Below are 25,505 nucleotides of genomic sequence, written 5' to 3' on the forward strand. Positions count from 1 at the left end.
TGATAAATACCAATTAGAAATATCTCGACGAATTACCTCTGAATACGAATCAAAAAAAATATTAAAGATTCGATGACTAGTTCGACCAGAAACGGCGTTGAGGCGAACGTTACGAAGCGCTCAGCGGTTCGAAATGTTGTTTGACCATATTTCTAATATTTATTTTTGATAAATACCAATTAGAAATATCTCGACGAATTACCTCTGAATACGAATCAAAAAAAATATTAAAGATTCGATGACTAGTTCGACCAGAAACGGCGTTGAGGCGAAACTTTACCAAGTGGTCAACTGACCTGCATATGCTCCGGGCGCTTCGATGTGCTGCTCCGGCAGGAATATTCGGCTCGGCTCGCTGGTGAAACAAGAACCAGAGGTGATCCGCGCAGTACACTTCCTCGTTGGCGCGTGCCGGCTATGGGGGTCTTGTTTTTCGGCGTGTGGCGCGCTGTGGACTGCGCGGTCCGGTTCGTTTCTAGAGTGTTTCATGTTATAAGCTTTTCACACAATGAACATATATGTAAAATTAAGATATTTACCCAATTTCATGAAATAATAATAAACACAGACACCGCTGTGCTCACACACACACACTCAAAATATTTAAAAAAAGTAGAAAAAGCGACTAGGGGTGCACAATAAATGAACTAACACCACGAACATACTGTAGAATGGGCAAGCCCATGTACACAACGTTAAGGGGAGGCGGACCAGAGAGAACCAGTCCCGCATTCATTCATAATATTCACAACAGCACACCAGCCCTAGACCTCAGCCCATTTACCCATGAAGGTAAACAAAGCCCCCCCCGCACTACTCCCCCAGTAGACACCGATTGACCGTCAGCATGAATGGTTGAGAGGAGGGAAGATTGTAGCATAGACAGACATTCCCGTAGCAGAGAGACAGAACAAAAACAGTAGCCCCACTATAGCATAGCGTTCGACGCTAATGTGGACAGAAAACAGCTGAGCCACAACACTGGCCGCCGCTAAATTCCATCCTGCAGCAGTATAGCTCTACTGCCACCCGCCGGGCCGACTCGCTCTCAAGCATCGGCTACCTACCTAGCCACGGCACACCCGCCCTGCACCCTGTTGTCAACCCATTTACCCGTAAAAGGGAAAAATAGGACTCAGCAAAACCCCCCACATTAGCTACCGACTGACCTTCATCAATGAACCGGTTTAAGAGGAGGGAAAAGCGGAAACATCCCACAGCGGGGAACATTAGAACAGTGCCCAGCATTTCAGCAGTAGTGTTAGCATTTAGCATTAGCATTAGCATTTAGCGTTAACATTAGTGTTTAGCAGCACGCTCCAGGATCGCTTGGAACCTGTCTACTTCAGTGGAACGTTCACCAAACCATCCCGCCCCTGGCGCCGACACACAACATGGTTGTGTAACAAAACAAACCAGCATTACTAACACTAGCATCAATGCCTGATGACACAGGGCTCACCTGTGTGCGAGCCGGCTCGATAGCCAACCTCGCACGCTGTTCCTCGATCTGCTGCCACAAGTCGAGGGAACATCAGAATAGACCCGACGTGTCGTTGGAACATACCCCGAAGATTCCAGGGGTAAGCAAATCTCCATAAGTATTCAATATTATCTAAACTTTTCAAATCAACTAGTTGCATAGGGCGTCTTGCATCCGCTATGATGGAAACGAAAATAGAGGAAGAGTGAGTGGTAGCCATGCCCAGTCCTATGTAGCACGCCACTAGGGGCGGGGCCTGGCAGGTGAGGGGTGTATTTTGGTTTTATTCGTTGATGGAGTACAATAGGTACATGAGATGAGGTATATATCGGTATGGCTTAAGAGCGGGACGCGATGCAAGTACGAAATATAACCACTGTTTGGCGTTAGTGTCATTAATAACCATGCTGGAATATTAATGCCTTTTTTTTTTCGTTCTTTTAAAGTTCGATTACCCAGGGATTAAAATTCTCCGTCAATTTGATTCCAAATCGCGACGCATTTTCCGTCAATTTGCTACCTGCATGGTTTAATATGATTTGTAGAGGCATACAATCTATTTTGATGTCGGTATTAGGTAGCCTATGTCCGATATTATCGGCCTACCGATTTAAGCCTACCGATACTTTCGGTATCGGTTAAAAAAATAATAATAATAATAATTTCGGCGGCTACGTGCTGCAGTGGGCAAGGCGCTCACCACGAATACTGGAGACGCTGGGTTCGCCTGTTCGAGCCCAGCGCTCCACATTGCTTTCAGTTTAGCTGGTCGTCCGTACTAATACACATTGGCAGTATTAGGGGGTGGGAAACTGATGGGTGGGGATTGGGCGTTGTGGAGATCGCGCCGCGCAGGTGAAAAGATGCGACTGCTGTTACCTCGCATATCGGAGGTATGACTTAGTCCACATTGCAGCCGGCTTGTGGAAGGCAAGAAACAGCGTTCGAGACAGGGGAGGGTTGAATTGGATGATACGAAATTGGGATGGGAAAAAAATAGAAAATGGGAGAAAAAGTGGATCAAAAAAAATTATAATAATAATAATATTTATTTTTTTTACATTTATTTAACCTTTATTTACCCAGGCAAGCAAGTAAGAACAAATTCTTATTTAATTTATTGTCAAAAGTGTGGGGGGGGGGGGGGGGAAGGGGGGGACCGTGCATATATCGGTATCGGTTGATATCGGTATCGGAAATTAAGAGTTGGACAATATCGGTATATCGGTATTGGTAAAAAAGCCAATATCGAACATCCCTAGTAGCCTATATAAAGTATATATAATAGCATAGCCTACATTATGCAACAGTAATTTGCGCATAACGCATGGCACAGTGCCACAGACACGGAGCCCCACGAAGACTGCATACACTAACTTGATCGTTAATCTAACTGTTGTTCTTGTATCTTTACGCTTATGAAAACATTTAATAATATTTATAGGCTATAGGCCCTCGTTTGGCCATAATAGCCTATTCTCAAATGGCTAAATCTCCTCGCTGACGGACCCAGTATACCTATATCATATCATATTCCTATATGTCTCCAATGAATCGTGGGGCTCCTGCTATAGCCTATCCTTTATAATGTTATAGGCTATTTTATTTACAGTAGTCTATTTATGATTTTTTCCATTTCCATTTTTGCCATTTTGTCCAGGAGTATACTGATCAGGACTTCGTGCCAGCTTCGCCTATTTGTCCACTAGGTGAAGCAATATTCTGAAGCCAGTATGAGATATAATGAAGGTTATGAATGATAACCAGAGTTGTATTTCGTAGTGCGCGCTATATCGGCCGATATGGACATTTCTTTACACATCGGTATCGTTCCGATATAAAAAGAAAATCATTTTTTTAACATGTTTTGGTCTTAAATTGTTTCAAAATATCAGTCATTTCTGAAAATAAGTTACAAAAGTAAAAAAAATAAATGCATTTTGGAAAATAGCTCTTTATTTGATTATCATAAAGTGTTTTCTATACAGAGATATCGACATCGGTAAATATCGGTATTGGCCAGAACAGCTATATTAATATTGGTTACCGGTATCGGCCACAATTTTCACATCGGTACATCACTAGTTGTATTAATACTTTAATTAATTTATGAATACTGCCAGCGTGTCGCTTTTACTCTCTGTTGCCCCTACTTTGTTTTTTTATGTGAAAGAAGCTTTGGGAGGAAGATTAGCAGCTACCACACCTGCTTATATGCAATATCTTTCAGAGAGCGCCTGGTGCCAGGAGCAGTCCAATAGACAAAAGCAAGATGATTTGCCAGTATTCATATAACTAGGGTTATAATTCATAACCTTTGTTATGTACAGTAGCCTATATATGTAGTTTTGAACCAGAGATGAACCAAGAAGAGCTGAAGTTATACAAGTTACTTTTTGTGTCCTCGTGTGTGTGTGTGTGTGTGTGTGTGGGGGGGGGGGGGGGGGGGTATTATTTGATGAAGTGATGAAGCCCTAGAGCAGGCTTCAACCAAAATAGAGCGGATAAATAGTGTGTAGGCTAGGGAGAGTTGAGCTTAGCAGAGTGAGAGTCTGAGAGACTCGGAGATGAGCACAGCAGGAGGCAGCATCAAACGCACATACATAGACTTCTGCGTCTGTGTGCGCGCGCACGTGTGTGTGTGTGTGTGTGTCAGTGTGCATGCACTCGTGTGCTTAGTACACATCTCAAAATGTATATCTTGAAAAAGGTTTCCCTCATGAGTTGAATCTTGAATCTTGTCAAAGATGCATGGTTTGTGCTGCCATGAGCTTGAAAAATAGCAATCCCTTGAGCAACACAGATAAAGAGAGCAGTGGTCTGAGTGATGCATCAATATGAATGTGGAAATCCAATTGTAACAATCTGAAAAATGTTGCCCTACTAGTAAAATTTTAACAATTGTAAATTAAATCCAATGTCCATATCTTGGCAGGATTGTGTGCCACCGGATCAGATCTACAGGAGAATTGCAGCTAGTGCATCAACAAAAATAACCCCACATTCATGGTTTGCGGGCCTGTTAGGGCTCGAGACTAACACCGTCCCGTCGTCCCCGGGACTATCAAATATTTATATGGGACGAACACAAATCCTCCCCGGGACGCAGTGGGGACGAAGAGGATTTATTTGGAAAATGTCAAGTCAACTGTGCCGACTGTCAGTGCACATATCACTGCACTGGCAAGCGGTGCGCGTCTTCCGAGTGCTCGCTTTAGTTGACAGTGCCACGAGAGCACTGCACAAGACCCACGAACATATAGAATGTTTAATAAAAGTTCCTGCAGTACTGGCCAACCCACGAACATATAGAATGTTTAATAAAAGTTCCCGCGATACTGGCCAATCCACGAACATATAGAATGTTTAATAAAGGTTCCTGCAGTACTGGCCAACCCACGAACATATAGAATGTTTAATAAAAGTTCCTGCGATACTGGCCAACCCACGAACATATAGAATGTTTAATAAAAGTTCCCGCGGTACTAGCCATCAGTCAAGGGAGCACTCGCAAATAGATAACGTTAAACACAGCAGAAGATGGAAAACAGACAGACTGACCAACGGGGAACTGCATCCAACCCTAGTACAACCCTTGAGTCTAAGGTAAGGACACATTTAGATCACAGAGGTGTATGTTAGTCTATTGGAACTGTATACAGTAGTTAACTTCTAGTTAGCGTTTTAGCTATAGCTGCTTGCTAGCTAACGTTAGTCCTGTGTGTGTGTGTGTGTGTGTGTGTGTGTGTGTGTGTGTGTGTGTGTGTGTGTGTGTGTGTGTGTGTGTGTGTGTGTGTGTGTGTGTGTGTGTGTGTGTGTGTGTGTGTATGTGTGTGTGTGTGTGTGTGTGTGTGTGTGCGCGCGCGCGTGCGTGTGCTCAAAGCAGCCCGCCCCCCCCATTAGCTAGGTGTATCTGTTATATTGAGGAGGCTTGACAACCGAGGTTCAAAGTTAACTTCACATTTATTGGCTGTTGGTTTACATGTCGCTACGAAAAAAATCACGCAGCTCATATCTATGCTCTAGCTTACAACTGTGTGTCTCGACTTCCTGCCTGGTGTGACATCACACAAGTACGGAATCCACGAGGCTCAAATGTCTGTTGTAATGACTATGCTGTCACCGACAATGTTCAGTTTGGAATAAATATGGCTGAATGAACACACTTGTTATTCCTTACAGTATCCATGAAATTGGACACTTTGACTCCCTTAGATATGTCAGAAGATTTCTGTACTTTTCACTACATGTTTTATTACTTCTTAAACTCAGTTAAAATCAGTCCTTAAAATAATAGTTACAAATATCTATAATAATCTACAAGACTATCTATTAACACTAACAATATATATATATATATATATATTTTTTTTTTATCATAATGATTCTTGTGAAATAAGTTGCCTTTTGACTAAATACATTTATTTTCTCTTTCTCTACAGAAACAAAGACTGAGGCAACTGAGACTGAGATTTGATGCTTGCTCTCATTCATCACACTCTCTCACACACACACACACACACACACACACACACACACACACACACACACACACACACACACACACACACACACACACACACACTATTACTGACAATAAAATAATAAAGGTCTTTCAATATTGTTATTGCTTTGGTTGTTGTTTTGTTGTTACCTGTTGATATAATGTGCCTATTGTTCAAATAAATAATTATTTCAAATAAAAATTATAATTTATTTCCTAATCATTTGAATGGTGTCTTTATGGCAATAACAACTATAGACGGAAAAACCAAAGTAAAGATACAACATTTAGATTTTTGGGACGGTTTACATTCACTTTGGGACGGTAACAATTGTATTTCGGGACGGTTCCGGGACGGTGGTGAAAAAAGTTAGTCTGGAGCCATTACATGCTTCTTCAAAATAAATAGGCCCTTTTCACTGCAGCCAATTTGACATGTCATTGTCATCGTAGGTTAAACACAGGTGTAATTGATAACATTTATTATGGTCCCATTCCATTTAGGTGTGCCAGAGTCTGGATATTGTGCATGCTGTCTCACTGGAATGGCTGTGACGCGTTATTTTTTTCCGTAGCCGCATTTCTGGCAAGACGCTCTCTGATTGGCCTGTTTCTACACTGGTTAAGCTTAGGCACTCTTTTGAAGTTGGTTAAGGTTAGAGTTTGTCTTAGAGCGTGACGGCAAGTTATTTCGCCAGTTAAGCTTAAGCACTCTTTCGAAGTTGGTTAAGGTTAGAGTTTGTCTTAGACTTAGAGCCGGGCGATAGAACGCCAGGTAGTTTGCAGGCTGTTTGACGCGGAAATGGGCAAAGACACAGCTCGTCACGCGATTGGGAAAACGCGTCAGTGGCCAATCAGAGAGCGTCAGTCAGTGGCCAATCAGAGAGCGTCTGCCAGAAATGCGGCTACGGAGAAAAATTACGCGGCTGTGACACACCTAAATGGAATGGCGCCAAAATTTATGTTATTAATTACACCTGTGCTTACCCCAGACCAGGTTGCAGAAACAAATTAGTGGGGGGGCATAAAATGTTCTCGGGGGGGCACAATGGTTTTTCAACACAAGTTCCCTTTTATACGTTTCAACTGGGACAACGGCACTGTGGCTTGCTTGGCGATGCCCACGGTGCTGAACTAAACAGCAGAGAGGCAATTGAAAAATCGAATTTCTCTCTATCTTAAGAACATTCACTTATACAAAAACAGACTGAACGGATATATATAACAGACCTGCTGGGGCAGCGGACTGAGAGCAGGGGACACAAACAGGCTGGATAAGATGGTCAGGAAGGCCAGTAGCGTGGTTGGGGTGGAGCTGGACTCTAGCGAGGGTGGCGGAGAGGAGGAGCCTTGCTAAGCTCCAGGCCATCAGGGAAAACCCCTCCCACCCACTATACACAGACTTGGCTGACAGGAGGAGCATGTTATAGGCTCACACTACCTAAATGCAGCACTGAACGGCACAGGAAGTCCTTCATTCTGACAGCCATCAGACTATACAATGCATCACTGTGCCTCACTGCATCACTTAGCACAGAGCGGCAGTTACCATCTTCCTGGACTCTTACTTTTTAAACAGCACTGTGCAATATTACACCTACTGTAGACTTCAGTATATTTTTACTGTATTTATTTACTGTATCTTTTATTCTATTTTTATTCTATTTAATTTTATTCTATTCTTAGGCCATTTGTTTTGTTATTCTTATTCGTGACTTGTTCTGTCTAAATGTTTAATGTTGAGTGATTTGCAGTGTAAAATTTCCCTCAGGATAATACATTTCTATTCTATTCTACATCTTTGAGAAGTCTCCATTTATTCAACACTTCTGAATTCACTGACAAACTGAACTGACAAAAATAAGGTGCATAAAAAAGCAAACAAAATTCCTCCACAGGCTACTCACCATCATTAGTAGAGCGGCAAGCGGCGTTTGGGGACAGAGTGAAATCTTCTTAAAACACTGCCCCTCTCCACTCATTCCTGAACTTTTTTGTTAAGTCCTTCTCAAATGCCAACTGAATTAAATTGGCCTTGCGTCGATGAAGCATACTAAGGCGATGTTCTGTAAAGACGTTCTTGAGGGTAGAAAACGAATTCTCACGGAGTGCCGTGCTAGCTTCAGTAGTGTTGTTGTTGACATCAGTGCCCACTAGGGCTGTCCCCGACTAAGGATTTGGATAGTCGACTTTGATTGACACATTTTTTTTTTTTAAATGTGGGCACAGCTGTGGGCACAGCTGACTCAGTGGGCGGGCCCGGCCCCCTAATGCCCGCCCATGGCGCCGGGTCTGGCTTACCCTGCAATGACATGTCAAGATTGCCTTGTGAAAAAGGCCTATCCCATGCTGCTGTGAAGCTACTGGACAAATGGATTAGATCTCCTTTGCAACAGGTTTTATGAGAAATGTGGTCTTATCATGAGAATTAGGCTATGATTTATTTCGGCAATGGTCTAATTTGTTTACAGTAATTATACCAATGTCACAACAAATCTGACAATGATATATTATTGTTGAGAATTCTCCTTGTAGTGGCTTTAAGGTCAAATAATGTGTATTTATCTATTCAGCTAATATATAGACAAAATGCTATGAACTAATACATTGATATATGGTTTTAATTAGGGATGAGCACAAGCTCACTTTTATAATGGAATAACTGAATGTTCGGTGCATCCCCACTTTTACAAAGGCTAGAATAGATGACGGGTAAAACAGAAAATAATTCTCACCATGGCATCTGCCACTCTTTCATGGAGCTTGCGCTCATCATGCTAGGCTAATTTGATTAGCTAGGTCCGTCTTCCTCACTAGTTGTTGTAGTGGAATGGAATCATTGTTGGATTTAATTGTTATACTTCTAATTGTAAGGAAACCCCTTTGAAACTGATTCCTTGGTTTGGCTCATCTTTGGCATTGTGTAACATTAATTTTTAATTTTTGTATCCACTTTTTTTCTCCTATTTTTTCAATTTTTCTCCAATCACAATTTCGCTGTGCCAATTCTCCCCTCCCCTGTCTTGAACGTTGCTCGCATATGCCCCCCACTGGCCGGTTGTAGGGAGGATAGAAGCCTTGCATCACGTGTCCCCTCCGATACACGAGGAGGCAGCCTGTCACATCTTTTCACCTGCCAGCGCGGACTCTCATTGGCGAGGTGTAACGTGTGGGAGGCTCACACTACCCCCGCAATTTCCTGTCTCTGCTGTGCAGGCGTCCCCCAACCGACCTGTAGGAGTCGCTGTCCACAACGTCCAGATTACCACCCATCGACTTCCACTCGCTAACTCTGCCAATTGAGTTAGTATGACGGTCTCTTGCATTGGTGACGAGCGCAATGTCCGCTGCGCCACCCAGCCGCCTGTGTAACATTAACTTGAAAAAAGATGCACTTATCTGTACAAATGTAACAAGGAATGTGTCAAAGTTAGTTATTCCCTTAACACATTCAGCGCCAATCACAAGTATACTCGTTATTGGGCGACAAATGTTGAGCGCCAATAACGAGTAAACTTGTTTTTTAGATCCTCTGATCTTTTTCCTCTGATCCTCATCATCTGATAATCATCATCCGGATCATTCTAGCCGTCCCTGGCTCGTTTGTATATGTTGGAATTGCAATGCCTATCGAATATCACCAGGTGGCAGTATCGTCTGTGTCTGAACTGGAATTACATTGGCGTGGATACACGATTTCCTTATTTTTTTTGGTAAGGGCTCCTCCTCCTGCTTGAACAGAGATTCACATTGATCGCCTCGAAATTCCGTTGCCGAAGCGTATTTACCATCGAAACGTGTATTCATATACACTGGTAATCGTGGTGCCGATGCGATCACTTGGAATTATTCTTTTTGGAATACCTTCTGGCTAAGGTAAAGTATATTCTATGTCTATTTTACCGAACCTGAAACGTGTTTTTCTAACGATCACAGTTTTGTGTTTTACCGGACGTAAAACACGATCACAGTTTTGAGTTAAAACGATTCGATCACAGTTTTGAGTCAACCAGAACGATTCGAGGCTTATTGCACATTACGCGTTTTATCTCGCGATCTATGGAAAAAGACTGGATTATCTTGGAAATGCGCGATGTTTAGCGTGTAATATACTACAAACTGTGTAGAAACAAAATATTTGTTCCATGTTGGACTACAAGTAGTGTCTGTCAAATGAGCCACACCATTGTCTCCACAGCTATAATACAGAACACACACAGAGCTCTGCAAACATCGTGAAACACCGCGGAAATTACCTTTTTTTAATCTTTTTTTTTTAAATCTTTTTCCCCCTCCTTTTTCCTCCATTTTTCTCCCATCCCAATGTTAGTCGTTATACCAATTCCCAATCCCCTTCCTGGTCGCTGCGCACCTACCCCCTACGGTCGGTCTGGGAGAGTGGAGGCTATCACATGCTTCCTCCGACACATGTGTAGCCAATCAACCGCTTCTTATCACCTGGCAGCGCGGACTCTCACTGAGAGGGTGGAAGGATCACACTACCCCCCTTAGATCCTTTCCTCGCTGAGCAGGCGCCCGGAAAGAAACTGTAGGAGTCGCTGTTTACAACGACCAGGACCCACCCACCAGCTTTCCCACCCCTAACACTGCCAATTGTGTTAGTATGAACGACCAGCCAAGCTGGTAGCAATGCCGAGAGCTGGGCTCGAACCCAGCATCTCCTGCACTAGTGGCGAGCGCCTTGCCCACTGCGCCACTTAGCCGCCCGGAAATGACCATTTTAAGCTGGCCTTGAAGCGGCAGAGATGGGGACAGCTTATGGCGCTGAAAGTGTTAATATAACATCCCAAAGCAGTCCAATGGTTCCCATCACTGTCGTAAAACCACCAAACCAGTCACAAACTACGACAGGCAGTTTTCACACTGATGAGTAGGATATTTTGAACAGCAAAAAGTGACATGGAATCTGATCATTTCAGATTTCAGTCACATCTATCTGTATGTGGTTTTGAAATGCAATACAATTCAGCTCAGTCTTGCCACTCACACATTGTGACAAGAGGATCAGAAAACAACAAATGTGGAGGACAGCAATATACTATAATAGAACTCTTTGGAGGAGAACAATATATAATAGAACTCTTTGGAGGAGAACAATATATAATAGAACTTTGGAGGAGAACAATATATAATAAAGCTATTTGGAGGAGAACAATATATAATAGAACTCTGGAGGAAAGCAATATATAATATGTAAATGTATAATAGAACTCTTTGGAGGAGAAAAATGTATAATAGAACTCTTCGGAGGAGAACCCGAAGGGTCATGATTAGGTCATGACTACAATGCAAAACCTAAAGACAAAATATTAGGAGATCAAAGATGGGAAGAGTAGTATGTGAATGCCTTCATCATTACTATGACAACCAGCCAAATGTGCCAGCATAATGTTTATACCGTCAAAACGCACAAATCTAATCTAGTCACTTTTAAGGCCAAGTTATGCCTCTCGCTTCATCCTTCGGCGTGCACAGTGCGGAGGGTCTAGCTAGGCAGCGAGTGTGGATCTTCATGCAGCTCTCCCAGGGGTTCCATGCTGGCCTCCACGTCGTACCAGCCCTAAATTGAAACTTTGCGGCACTCTCTGCAGATACCGCAGATATCATATGATCGCTGAAGGGGCATAAAACCTAGGAAGCGTAAAATCTGCCCTACAGATGCTGTCGATGCTGCACGAAGACCATAAATGCATTCGCTCCGCAGCCGTCACTTCCACATCACAAACACGTGGTTGCAATAGACTCTAGAGAAACCAATGAGGCTAAATCAAGCCGTAGTCTCCTCTCCTTTCTACGCGTCACACTAGGCAGATCTCAGGGGATCTGCAGCTCCGCTCTCACATTTCAGAGTCTCTTTGAAAGCTTCACCGCGTATTGCCAGAAGGGAACCTCTTCCATTGTGTAATGTGCCCCTTAAGGATCTGGTCTCTGAGACTTAAGTACAGTGAGGAGGTCGTCAGTTGGGTCTGTCAGGAGAACATAGCAGGGCACCAGTGGTGCTTGGCCCTGGGGAGGAGATTGGACCAGGCGTCTGTTCTTCACTGGGGCCCGGGATCATCATCCGCTTACAATGTCATCAAATGCATGGAGTGCAATCAGCTGTGCTAAAGCATGCAGGGGCCAGTCAGAGAGAAGCTCCATCAACAGGCAGGGGCCCCTGGTAGGGCTCCAAGAGGTCTTTCTTTCTTTCTTTCTTTCTTTCTTTCTTTCTTTCTTTCTTTCTTTCTTTCTTTCTTTCTTTCTTTCTTTCTTTCTTTCTTTCTTTCTTTCTTTCTTTCTTTCTTTCTTTCTTTCTCTTTCTTTCTTTCTTTCTATCTTTCTTTCTTTCTCTCTTTCTCTCTCTCTCTCTTTCTCTCGCTCTGCCTCCCTGTCAGTCATGCCTATCAGTGGCAGGCTGATAATGCTGGAGCTGGCATCAATGCTTTACCGCCAACCCCCATCCAGACTCTTCCTAGTGTGACATTCATAGCGTTTCAATTTAGCCATCAATCTGTCAAGCCGTCCACCTCCTGAGCCACAAACAGTGGGAGGAGAAAGGACGGGGCCAATGCACCTCGCTCTCCTACACTGCCGCTCTGTAGTTTGGCTCTAACAGGCACAATGTCCCAGACATGATGGGAAATAGATAGGCGGGCTTAGTTGCCAGCTGAGGCAAGTCATTGGGTCCTTATTCTTTTTATTTTTTTTTCTTCTTCTTATTCCATCATCTATCTGCAAGTATTTCTGTCTCCTTCTCTCTCGTTCCTCTTTTTCCGCTTCCTCCTGACACCATCTATTCCTCTTTCTCTCTGCTTCTCAGTTTCGATTCAGTGAGATTTATTGGTGTGACATACATGTGTTCATATCGCCGAAGCAGAAATTCAATTATGAAAAATGTCAACATAAAACTTAAAACATAACTCAAACAAAACGTAAAAAAAATGATCTAAGATTTTAATGAATTACAACAACAATAACAACAGGACTTATTGTTTTCTTTACATTGAATATTTTTACAATATTAGTAATAATGTAGTGTAGCATATCAAATATGTACTGTATAGTATATTCATCTCGCCGCTGCTGCATTTTCTAAAATATTTTTTCTCTCCCTCTCTCGCTGGTGCTGTCAGACTGAGCTCCTGTAAGGAGGAGATAAAGCCCCCCAACAAGGTGTCTCTGTCTCCATCGGACTTCTTGGACAAGCTCATGGGAAGAACGTCAGGCTATGACGCCCGGATCAGACCCAACTTCAAAGGTGCAGTGTATATATATATATATACCAAGGCAGGCCACCAAAAGTGTGGCCTTTCTCGGCAACCAAAAATGTTGCCGAGAAAGTTAAGCTTACTATCGAATATTCCTTTTTGTTCTCTGCTTTCTAAGGGGAACAACACCAACATTTATTCAGATATGATATGTCCATGGCCTAGGAAAGTTCAATCATTTGTGAGCATGAACTACTCTCTCCCAAAGCCGGAAACCAGAGGAAGTTTGTTTGACTTTTTATACCAAATTAGCCTTTTATTTTTTTTTATTGTAGTGTTCTCAGTAATGAAACAGAACATGTGTATTTCCTGTTGCAATGACTGTCAGGTTTTATAACTGTGGATACCGAACAGAAGGTAAAGACGACTTTGAACTGTTAAACAGTAATCCAAAACTATTTTATTGCACTGTAAAAAACTGATTTTATAGTATGTCTGCACTTTATGTGCTCATTTCATCATTCATGTCTTTTCTATTCTACTAAAACTCAATCAAACCATAAACAATGTGGCCTAATGTGAAAAACTGTGATTTTATATATCTGCTCATTTTACCCTTGATATTATTTTACTTATCTTTACTTTTATCTCTACGCCCCACTATCTGCTGGATGCATACTATGACCTTTATCATGTTTTGTAACAGATTACAGAAATTCAAGAAGCCTATTGGAAAGTGAGGTTCTGATTTGATTAATATATCTGCATTATTTTATCCCACTTTATGCTTTGCTTTTGCTGCTTGTTTTACATGTCTTATTTCTTACTGATGTAAAGCACTTTGAACTGCAATCCCATGTATGAATACAGTTGTTATTATTATTATTATTATTATTATTATTATTATTATTATTATTATTATTATTACTAATATCCATGTTCTTATATAAGGGCCCAAGCTGTTCCCTAGCAACGGAATTCCACTGAAAAGGAATATAGAGCACCTTCACCATATATATAAAGCAGTAGATGTGACATTGCTATTCTGGGATGGCAGCCATCTTACCTGGTACAGTACTACATGAGTTGAAGTCAATGAGAAAAGTAGCATGTATGGTACTTTTACTTATCCTATCTTTACATAAACCTTTCATTAACTGTTATAATGCATTAGATTATATTTGTAACCGCCTAAGATTTATATAATAATTGGCCATATCTTACTGGAATACATTTTCTACTTCTGCATGGAAGTACAAATTAAATGCATTTTGTTTATATAAAAGATAACCTTTTTGTGTAATGTTTTTATAGTTGGTCCATCTCACTTTCTTATGGAAACATAATATTAGACTATTTGGTTTGTCCCTGGTTATCAGATTAGCTAATAGTGGCCAATATAATGATGACTTATGAATAGTTTAAAATATTCATAATTTTTGGAGCTAGAGATTAACTGGTTGAAGGGAAATATTTCCATTTCCATTTCTATCCCAGCTGTATTTATTTAAGTGGCAAACTAGAAGATGCAATAAAGCTCAATACAATACTTTAAACCTCTTAACATGCAATGGCCCACATGTGGGCCCTCTTGAGGAAGATTTTCCCAACAGCACTTTGGCGACCTCTAGCGGTTCGGGTGTGCACGGGTGTGTCGGGTGTCGACAGCCGTCTAAGGTGACAAAATCCATTCAGCGGTTCTCGAGTTACATGCCGATATGTGAGGTGTGCGCCGAAGTACACGGTATTGTACAAATACCACTCCCGACTCTCGAGCCACTAACTCTGTGAATCATTTGGCGATCTCGAAAATCTTGGACAGGGTTGTAACCAATGAGTAGGGCTTTCCAATGGTACCCCAGCGAATAAGGGATCTAGGTGAAAAGTCACGAGCCAAAACAGGAAGAGAATTCTCCGTCGAATGCATTGAAGTCTATGAGAAAATCGTTTTCTGAGCCCTCTCAACTTTGACCAAAACTGCTTCTAATCAGTCATTTCTGAATGGATTTTTTATAAAATTTGGACATGTACTACAAAAGAATTCAGGCTATACCAATGTTTTTGGAAATACTACTTCTGGACTACTAACCACTACAGAAAAACGTGAGTAACAAGTTTTTCTACAACTCAAGTTCAGACCTATGTTACTCTATTTCATTAGCACTAAAAGTGAATTTTTATTGTATCAGAAACTTCAGAATATCATCTTTCAAAAGAGACCAGGCTCATGCATGTGCTATAAGTATAAAGTATTGTATTTTGGTTTGCAAAAAAAGTATGCAGTCCTCAAAAACTAAAACTAAAATGGCCAATTTTGGGGGCGCCTGTTAACACATTGAGTGCCACGCCCCTTCCGGGAAGTGACCCCTTCCGTGCCGTCCATTAAACCCATGTAAACTTAGTTGTAGTTTGTAGAGCTAAACCTATATTTTATAGTATAGCTATGGGTCTATTAACGCTGTCGAGTCTCATTGAGTTGCTTCTGGTCAACGTGCAAAAAACGGATAATTTTTTCATCCGTACATTTCCGTTTTTACACCGTTTTGAATATGAATATAGTTTGGGTGCTTCTGAGTCATTCCAGGGAAAATACGCGAAAACTGCGTTTTTGTGTAATTCAATAAACATGTTGTAATTTTTTGCCTGATTATCGGATCTTCCTGAAATCAACGCTAGATCATAATTATTATCCTTCCTCGTGCACGCATGCAATGTTGTTTAGACCGGCGCGCGACCCCCCCCCCCCCCCCCCCCCCTCCTGCAACCCAACGGCAAACAGCCACACATACAGACACAGAGACAGCGTCGATCGGGGTAGAAATAAATATCAGATCAACGCAAGCTTTCATATATAGTGTCCTTACCTGGTCTCTGATGTAAGGCAAAAAAAATAATCCAAATATCTGATCGCCATTCCAGTTGTCCACAGCGATCCTGTCTCCGACGTTGTTGGGCATTGCACTTCAACGGGCGGGCGGGGTCAGTAGTCAAAACCATCCCTACAAGCGTGTGTTTTGCCGGAGTGTTTAGGACCCGCCCCCGCGCCACAGCTCGGTAGAGAAAAAAAACCAACCCGTTTCTAACGGGGTGCAATACTGGCCGAAGGCGTTAGAGGGCGGTATAAGACCATCTGCCAGCTCAGACACATTCAGTACAGAATGCACAAGGTGCCCCGCTGAATTATGAATGGCAATAGCGAATAAAATAAATACAGTGAGAAAAACGTAGATCTACGTTTCCGGCACTCAACGATCGGGCGACAGAAACGTAGTTCTACGTTAACGGCACCGGATGTGTTAAGAGGTTGGGATTAAATTATACCTTTATTTAGCCAGATAAAACATTAATAACAGGTTTCTTATTTACAATGTCGAGGCCCCAGCAGGACACCGAAAAAAAGTATGTGTGTGTGTGTGTCTGCTTTATCTCAATGGCCTCCACCTCCTGAGGATGCAAGTCTTGGGTTTCACTCAATTTGGGAGAGTAGTTCATGTTCACTAATGTCTTAGACGTATGCATTCTTAAACTGGGTGGTGTTCCCCTTTTTAAATAGAGCATTTACACTGGGGTTAAGTGGTGTCTCGACATTTCAGCACGAGGGCCACTGTGTCCGTCGCTCTGCACAGCGCCGCACCACTCCAGCATGAAATGAATGTGCATCGCCATCCGCTCAAGCCGCCTCACTGCATCTAAACGACATGAATCACTACACGCTGTTGCTTTTCAACTAGATTTGTGTTGCAGGCTAATATATTATGTAATGTAGCATGTTGTGAATTTATCAAGCGGGCACATTTTCCTCTTGTTTTGGAAAGGACCAGTGACTACAATCACCAGAACCACCTTCTGTAAAGTTATTGGCTGTGCACGGAAATGTCAGGGGTCAGACTTAAATTAATTCACGCCACATTGAACACATTGATCTTGCGCTGAAAGGTCAATGCCGCTTTATTGATGGAGCTAACCCAGGTTTGATTTCTGTGTATTGATGCCGAGCCGTAGAAAAGGAGGGTTAAAATAACCCTGGTTCTGACCTACCTCACAACCTACAAAGGAGGATTCAAATAACCCTGTTTCTGACCCACTTCACAACCTACAGTAGGAGAAAAGGGGGGTTAAAATAACCCTGTTTCTGACCCACTTCACAACCTACAGTAGGAGAAAAGGGGGGTTAAAATAACCCTGTTTCTGACCCACTTCACAACCTACAGTAGGAGAAAAGGGGGGTTAAAATAACCCTGTTTCTGACCCACTTCACAACCTACAGTAGGAGAAAAGGGGGGTTAAAATAACCCTGTTTCTGACCCACTTCACAACCTACAGTAGGAGAAAAGGGGGGTTAAAATAACCCTGTTTCTGACCCACTTCACAACCTACAGTAGGAGAAAAGGGGGGTTAAAATAACCCTGGTTCTGACCCACTTCACAACCTACAGTAGGAGAAAAGGGGGGTTAAAATAACCCTGGTTCTGACCCACCTCACAACCTACCGTAGGAGAAAAGGATGGTTAAAATAACCCCAGTCTGACCCACCTTCTTCTTTTCGTCCATACAAAGCTATTCAGCTTATATAACGTCCAGCCAGTGCTTGGTACATTGCTGTCCCTTGATGTTGTAGAGTGCTAGGTCCTTTGTTGTGCAGGGTCCACCTAACAGAGGACATCGAAGGAGGTGCTCCATGGTCTGGGGTTCTGTGCCACAGTCGCATGTGGTTGGGCCACTAAGATAACCACATCTGCTTAGGGTTTCCCTGGAACTGCCAACACCTGAGCGGATTCGGTTCAGGCACTTATATTTTGCCCAGTTGTTGTCTCCTGGTGGGAGGGTTTCGGCAGGGGGGTGAGCATAGTCGAGCTGTGTGGGTGGTTGAACAGCTTTTCTCTAAGAAAAGACAGTTCTGATCCGTTAATAGTTCTGTCTAAAATAAAAACGGTATGGAATCAGCTGGAAAGACGAGGCGATTCTCTTTGCAGATCTGAAGCCAGACTTTTATTCATATCTAGCTTTCAGTCTTTCACGGCACACACATTCCAGTAGACTCATCTGCTTCTGTGCTCTAGAAACACCCCACCCAGCCAGCCTCCCCTCTCCCCCTCATCCATAGTCCTTGGGCCAAATCCCCAAATTGGACGATTTGGTACCATCTGGGTGGGCAAATTCTAGATGTGATTCTATTATTCCTATACATCCCTAGATTATGTTTTGATATGATAGACCTTTTGGTTTTGTATCTTATTAGTGGTTATCACCTCCTGAAGGTATGGAGTGCATTTTTTGTTTTGTTTTTGCTAAATAAGTCTCCTGCCATATTTTGCTCCCCTTCATAGATTCGCTCGTAGGTCGGGTTGTCTGGGTACTAGAGACATGACCATGACACCCTCTCTCACCTAGACAGCCAGAAGGGGTCAGACTGTTGTTCATTGACTAGCTCAGCGTTCAACACCATAGTCCCCACCAGACTGGTGGACAAGCTGATTGAGCTGGGTCTGAGCTCCGCTCTGAGCGCCTGGATACTGGACTTTCTGAGTGAAAGGCCTTGGGCAGTCAGGGTGGGGGGTCAGACCTCCAACACCATCACCCTGAGTATCGGGTCCCCCCAGGGCTGTGTTCTCAGCCCCCTGCTGTACTCACTATACACACATGACTGTGTGGCCAAGTTCAGCTCCAACTCCATAGTGAAGTTTGCGGACGACACAGTGGTGGTGGGGCTGATCTCTGACAACGACGAGAAGGCCTACCGGGAGGAGGTTGATGAACTGGCACGCTGGTGTCAGGACAACAGCCTGCTCCTGAACATTGGTAAAACCAAGGAGCTGATCGTGGATTTTAGGAGAACACAGCAGGGGGGACACACACCACTGTGGATAAACGGGGCTACCGTGGACAGGGTGAGCAGCTTTAAGTACCTGGGGGTCCACATCTCAGAGGACCTGACATACCACCTGAGACAGTTAAGGAAGTTCAGAGTATCGGGGAAGATACTCCAGTCCTTCTACTCCGGAGCTGTAGAGAGCATCTTGACTGGAAACATCGCTGCCTGGTATGGAAACAGCAAGGCTGAGCGTACTACGGGTATTGCACTACCACCCCTGCAGGACTTATATAACAAGAGGTGCAAATCCAGAGCCTGCCGAATAATGAAAGACCCCCACCACCCCAACAACAGCATGTTCAAGCTGCTGCGGTCAGGCAAACACCTGCGAACACCAGCAACTAAGACAGAGAGACTTCGGCTCAGCTTCTTCCCCCAGGCCATCAGAGTCTTGAACACTGAACTCTCCACACACAAGCACACATGAGCACACACGCAACACACATACTGTATACGCTCACACAACGCCACACGCAGAAATGTGCAAAAGTTAGTATACCTCAGCGTAGGAAGGTTCAATCGACTCAGGGTTTGTCTCTACATATTCAGGAGACTCAGTCGCATAAAAACCGTATCATATCTCTAGTACCCAGACAACCCGACCTACGAGCGAATCTATGAAGGGGAGCAAAATATGGCAGGAGACTTATTTAGCAAAAACTAAACAAAAGCACTCCATAGAGGTGATAACCTCTAATAAGCTACAAAACCAAAAGGTCTATCATATCAAAACATAATCTAAGGATGTATAGGAATAATAAAATCACATCTAGAGATAGAAACTAGAGATGTCCGATATTATCGGCCTACCGATATTTTATTTATTGTCAAAAGTATGCATAATGTTGTGTTAATTCCATGACAAGAGATATGTAATGTTAATTACCTGGAATTATTCAGTTTTTTCGGGGGGGAAAACCCTGCATATATCGGTATCGGTTGATATCGGTATCGGAAATTAAGAGTTGGACAATATCGGTATATCGGTAAAAAAGCCAACACGAACATTCCTAAAAGAAACCCATTAGAATCGCGTCATTCTCTTGATAAAAGCCTAGCACTCAACCCACTTTGGGGATACAATATTGCAACATTACGGTCTCGTGCAAATATTATTATGCACAATGTTCCCCAGATGAAGAATGGAGTGTTTGTACTTGCACAGTCCACAGAATTATCTCTTGACCTAGCTAGTGTCATGCATATTTCATACCTGCTGCGGCGGCTCTGAGCGAGGCGCTCGTCTGCTTCATTACAGTTCCAGTGTCACCCAAAAATGGCCCAATTATCTTGTGAGCGGTTTGAACAACTGTGGTATTTCATGTCATACGGAGATGTCTCACACTTTGTGATTTTATTATTTCTTTCCCTCAGGTCCACCTGTGAACGTCACCTGCAATATCTTCATCAACAGCTTTGGTTCCATCACAGAAACGACGATGGTAAGAACATCCAGGTATTTGAAATGAAATGGCCAGTTGGTAATGAATCACCTTCTTTTTTTTTTCTTTTTTTTTTGTCATTATCCGCATATCCAGCTCGGTGATGATGAACTTTTGTCCTGAAAAGAGATGTAATTTTTCCCCTCCAGCTGTATTTACCCCATCATTTATAACTGAACCATCTCAAACCTCCCCTCCATCCCTGCCACCCACCGGAAAAATGGTGTCCACCCAAAATCCACGATCAGCTCCTTGGTTTTACCAATGTTCAGGAGCAGGCTGTTGTCCTGACACCAGCGTGCCAGTTCATCAACCTCCTCCCCTCCATCCCTGCCACCCACTTCCCAGGTTAATCCACTGTGTTTGAGCCCCTGGCCCCTCCTCCCTCCCTGTTTTCCGGAGCAAATCAGAGCAACCTTCAAAGACCAATGGGTCACTGATGGGCTGATAATGAACTGTCCTCTTTGCAATTAGAATGAACAATTGAGAAAATGAATGAAAGGGGGGGAGAGGAAGAGAGAGAGATGGACAGAGAGAGAGAGAGACCGAGAGGAAAGGGAAGAAATGTCACGCCTTTCCAGGGTCACAGTGGTAGCTGCTTGGTCAGCACGGTGCAGCAATAAGCTGTAAAAGGTTGTCATGAGGAGCCCAGAGGGCCAGACCTCCAGTAAGGTCAGTCCAGAGAAAAGCCACACTAATGATGCGACTGTAGGCTTTACTGGGCAATTATATTGTATTGTGATCAATGTGTTGAATCTGCCCTATATTGGTTAACCCTCCCCCTGAGGGATTCAAAAGTGTTTGTCTGTAACACCCAAAGATACATGTGGAATCAACGGGTCCTCCTGGATAGGTTGGTGAGTAGAGCATGCCACCAGCTCTGTCAGGGTTAAAGGGGCACTTCACCAAAAAACAATGCTGATTCATTCAGTTTGACGGTTATTGAGATTAAATTAGTTTGACTATGGCCACCAGTGATGTCATCGGGGACACTGAATCCTTGTGTTGAGTTAATTACAGCACCATGAAATAATGAAAAATAGCTAATAGGGACTGCTTATCATTGCACTGAGCTATAACAACACAAGAATTCAGCGTCCCTGATGACATCCAACTCGTTTATTCATTTACTCTCAATAACCTTCAAACTAAATCAATGTGTGCAAAACTGAGTTTATGGTTGTGTGTGAGATTATGTGTGCAACATAAATTAGCATCTTTTTTTGGTGAAGTGCCCCTTTTAAGGGTTCAATTCCCACTGGTGCCAACCACACTAAAAATGGAAACGCCCATAGTACTGTGAGGCACTTTGGATAAAGGTGTGTTATACCATATGTTAATTGCACATAGCTTATTAAGTATGCAGTTAAAATTGGTTCTACATCCTATGAAGCTGTGTGCCACAGGATTCTTAAATATATATAATTCAATATTTTAACAATCCTTTTAGATCTCCTGCGTGTCACTGATGTCAAATTAGTGATTGCATTATAAATTCAAGGTACTATCTCAACATACGTACATGTTCCAATTGTTTTTGCATCTACAGTATATAATTTTCCTCTGCTATAAATACATAATTTAATTAGAGTTAACAATTGTAGGTGATTATTCCTTGTGATCATGTGCAAAGGATGTTAATTAGAGGAATGACACCCGCCAACGGTGTTGCTTCAATATCTCCTTGAGCATTGGTTCCCAAAGTGGGGTCCTCGGATCCACGGGGGCCCTTGAGGGGATTCCACTGATTTAATTTCACTAATATTTTCTTCACTAGAAGTTAGTAAAGTGAACGACTGTATAGGACGACTATTCTACCTACAGTATAGATAGACGGTTATAGAATTCAGGACGAATTCAGGATACTATATATCTTCTTAGATGGGGTCCCTGGGACTAAATCGTATGAAATGGGGGTCCATGGCCTATTCTGTATCAATTTGGCATGAAAAGGTTTGAGAGTCTGAGTATTAGAGTGTAATAGGGCTGGGCAATATACCTATATTATTATTTATTGTCTGCCAATGTTATCATATCATGGCATTTTTTTATATTGTGATTTGTGATACACAAATACACAAAACAATTATATATGAAAAGTAAATATTAAGTCAGATTTGAAACTGTCAAAATTGTTATTTTGATACTGTTTCACACTTCCCATTGTGAAACGGTCAATTGGACAATCTAATATAATTGTACATAGCCTACTTATAGCAGACATTGTGATAAATAATAAATGTGATAAATCAATAGTAAAAAAAATAATTCTAATAATATGTCCTTCTGAATATCTTGATATGATTTTCCTATATCGCCCAGCCCTAGAGTGAACATTGTTTGATGTACCTTTCTGCTAACTAGCATGAGCCAATCCACAGGACTACAGGCTCAACGTGTTCCTGCGGCAGAAATGGAACGACCCCCGTCTGGCGTACAGCGAGTACCCAGACGCCTCCCTGGATCTGGACCCCTCCATGTTGGACTCCATCTGGAAACCTGACCTGTTCTTCGCTAATGAGAAGGGAGCTAACTTCCACGAGGTCACCACGGACAACAAGCTGCTGCGCATCTTCCAGGACGGCAGTGTTCTCTACAGCATCAGGTAAGGAGCTGTGATTATTGAGTCCCGCCTTCCTTGAGAAATTTTTACACCTACGTTTGTTGGAAATGGTCTGAATCAGAGGTGACTTTTTTTTTATTGTTTCTGCTTTGTTTCACATTGCCAAACGACAATGGAACCCTACTTTTTAAACAAAGGCATGTGATCATGCAGGTCAGCTGTTTATTGGACAATTCTTAAGACTACTGAATTATGTGAATAAATAGAATTGTTCCGGGGTTCGCTTGGAAGCAGGTGGACCATGATGTAGTTGTTTGGTGCAGATCTGAATTTAACTGAGAGCTTCAGACTTCCCCAAATAAACCGACCCAAGGGGATAAATTATCCAGTTCTATTCAGCCGGACTAAACAAGAAAGTGCCCTTAGTTACTGTTGCTGATAGTCACTGTTGCAGTCACTCAGCATGACCTGCCCCCAGCTTTCACCATCGGGCACGATTTGAAAAATCCTTTTCAGTAGTCTGTCCTAGGCTTTAGTCTGCTGATCTCCAGGGTGGCCCTATAATAGCAGGATTTGTTTGCTAACGGTGAACAAATCCTACACCAAATGTCCTTGTGTGCCTCTCTGAAGCTCAATGAGTTTAACAACTTAAGGGGCTTCATTCACCAGGGTATTTGTGGTTAGTGTACTGTATGTTCTTTTATTGCAAAGTATTGCCTTAAGATAGGAAAGTAGAAAATGGATGCTTGTGAGGTTCGTGCTGCTGGCTCCTGTCTCGCCTCCGGGCGATGCATTTACAGCAGGTAATTACGCCGCTTTCTTCTAGCCAAACACCCTAATAGCCCCCATTCTCCCCCACGGCGGCTTGAAGGCGTAACGCATCAGCACCACAATGAACAAAAGGAGGGACGGCTGCACCAATTAGTTTACTATCACACCTGAAGCTGCGTAACCAAATGGCACCGTAACTCACTGCATGCTTTCCAATATATATTTTTTTTATAGTAGTTAAGTAATATTCCAGTCTTATTATGGACTAGGAAACAGAATGCCGTTGATATACAGCGGGCGAGATTAAATCCCATTTCTGCTCTATTACTTTATTTCGCTCTTCTTGGCATGTCCTCTTTTGTCTCCTAATCTCTCCCTGTATGTTGGTGATTCTCCTCGTGCCTCCGCCTCTTTCCTTTCACCTCCCGATGCCCTTCTCTCTTTCATTCTGTCTCCGTCTCTCAGGCTGACTCTCATCCTGTCCTGCCCTATGGACTTGAAGAATTTCCCCATGGATATTCAGACCTGCACCATGCAGCTAGAGAGCTGTGAGTCTTCTCTTTCTTCTGCTTCCCCCCTATCTCTTCATCCTCTTTTCACCTCCTTCCCCCCTCACCCTCTCTGGCTCACGCAGTGTCTTAGCGGTGCCACGTTCCGATACAGATGCGGTGTAATTCGCCACAAAGGTGTCATTGAGGTTATATCGACAAAGCCCGGGTGAGATAATGAAATGTTGTCTTCCTTGTTTTGTTTTAGTTTTTCTTATTTGTGAATGAGACAGGGGGGAGTGGGGGGTGATTTTCGACAGTGTAATTCCTCTCCCAGCTATAAAAAAATACAGAATTGGTCGGTGAAATGTAGCCTATAAGTCTCCCCGAAAGCCTTTGTAGCAACACCTCTATGTATTACCTGGATAACACGGAAAGGGAGGAAAATTAAAAGGGAAAAGATCCATTCCTTCTCTGACGTTCGCGCAGATAGCATCTGCCCTTGTGAAACCAATTTCCACGGTATCAATAATGAAACTTTCATTTTGTGTTTCCTTTTATTGTGCGGCCAGCCCCTTTTGCGCCTAGAGGTAGGCTAATTTCACACCACAGAGACAAGGGAACTTAAGTCTTAACAGAAGGAGAAGCGGAGGAAGCGGAGACACACTGCGGAGCCTATATATTAGTTTTTCCGGCGGGCATTTCAAACAAATAAGTTATGGTCGAATGGCGGTATGTTCATCTACCTTCCTGTCTGTTTCAATAAGAAGAAGTGGTGATGCAGCTGCATCTCTCAACAGAATGACGGAAGACAATGTTTTATTGAAAGAGGTATAGAGGTATGAAATTATATCAAAATGGTGCAGTGTTTACTTTTGCCATTATAAAAACACATGATATTGGACTTTGACAGTGTCAGTCCGCAACAGAAGTCCAATTTTAACTGTATAATTGGCCGTAGTAGAAACTCTGCTCCATAAAGATTACATTCCAGAATGTTTTCAATTGTCTTATATTTTGGCTATATTATGTCCTTAACCAGTTTTATTTGTAGATGCTGCTGACTTGTTGTACAGAACTTGTAAGTCGCTTTGGATAAAAGTGTCAGCTGAATGACTAAATGGAAATGGAAATGTCGATGGAAGAGCTTGCTCAATCCACAATAACTCAAAATA

General features: G+C 42.7%; 1 protein-coding gene across 1 annotated transcript in view; it reads left to right on the forward strand.

The window, feature by feature from the left end:
- glra4a (glycine receptor, alpha 4a) overlaps positions 1-25,505 on the forward strand; it is a gene marked incomplete at its 3' end in the record, with an annotated part of 112,742 nt that overhangs the window by 62,197 nt on the left and 25,040 nt on the right. The window contains exons 2-5 of the mRNA XM_084332192.1: positions 13,121-13,245; positions 20,441-20,508; positions 22,890-23,113; positions 24,308-24,390. Of these exons, the coding sequence (XP_084188318.1) occupies positions 13,121-13,245; positions 20,441-20,508; positions 22,890-23,113; positions 24,308-24,390 (500 nt within the window). The remainder of the gene's footprint in view (positions 1-13,120; positions 13,246-20,440; positions 20,509-22,889; positions 23,114-24,307; positions 24,391-25,505) is intronic.

Source organism: Notolepis coatsorum, assembly GCF_963971535.1.
Source record: "Notolepis coatsorum genome assembly, chromosome: 16".
NCBI lineage: Eukaryota > Metazoa > Chordata > Actinopteri > Aulopiformes > Paralepididae > Notolepis > Notolepis coatsorum.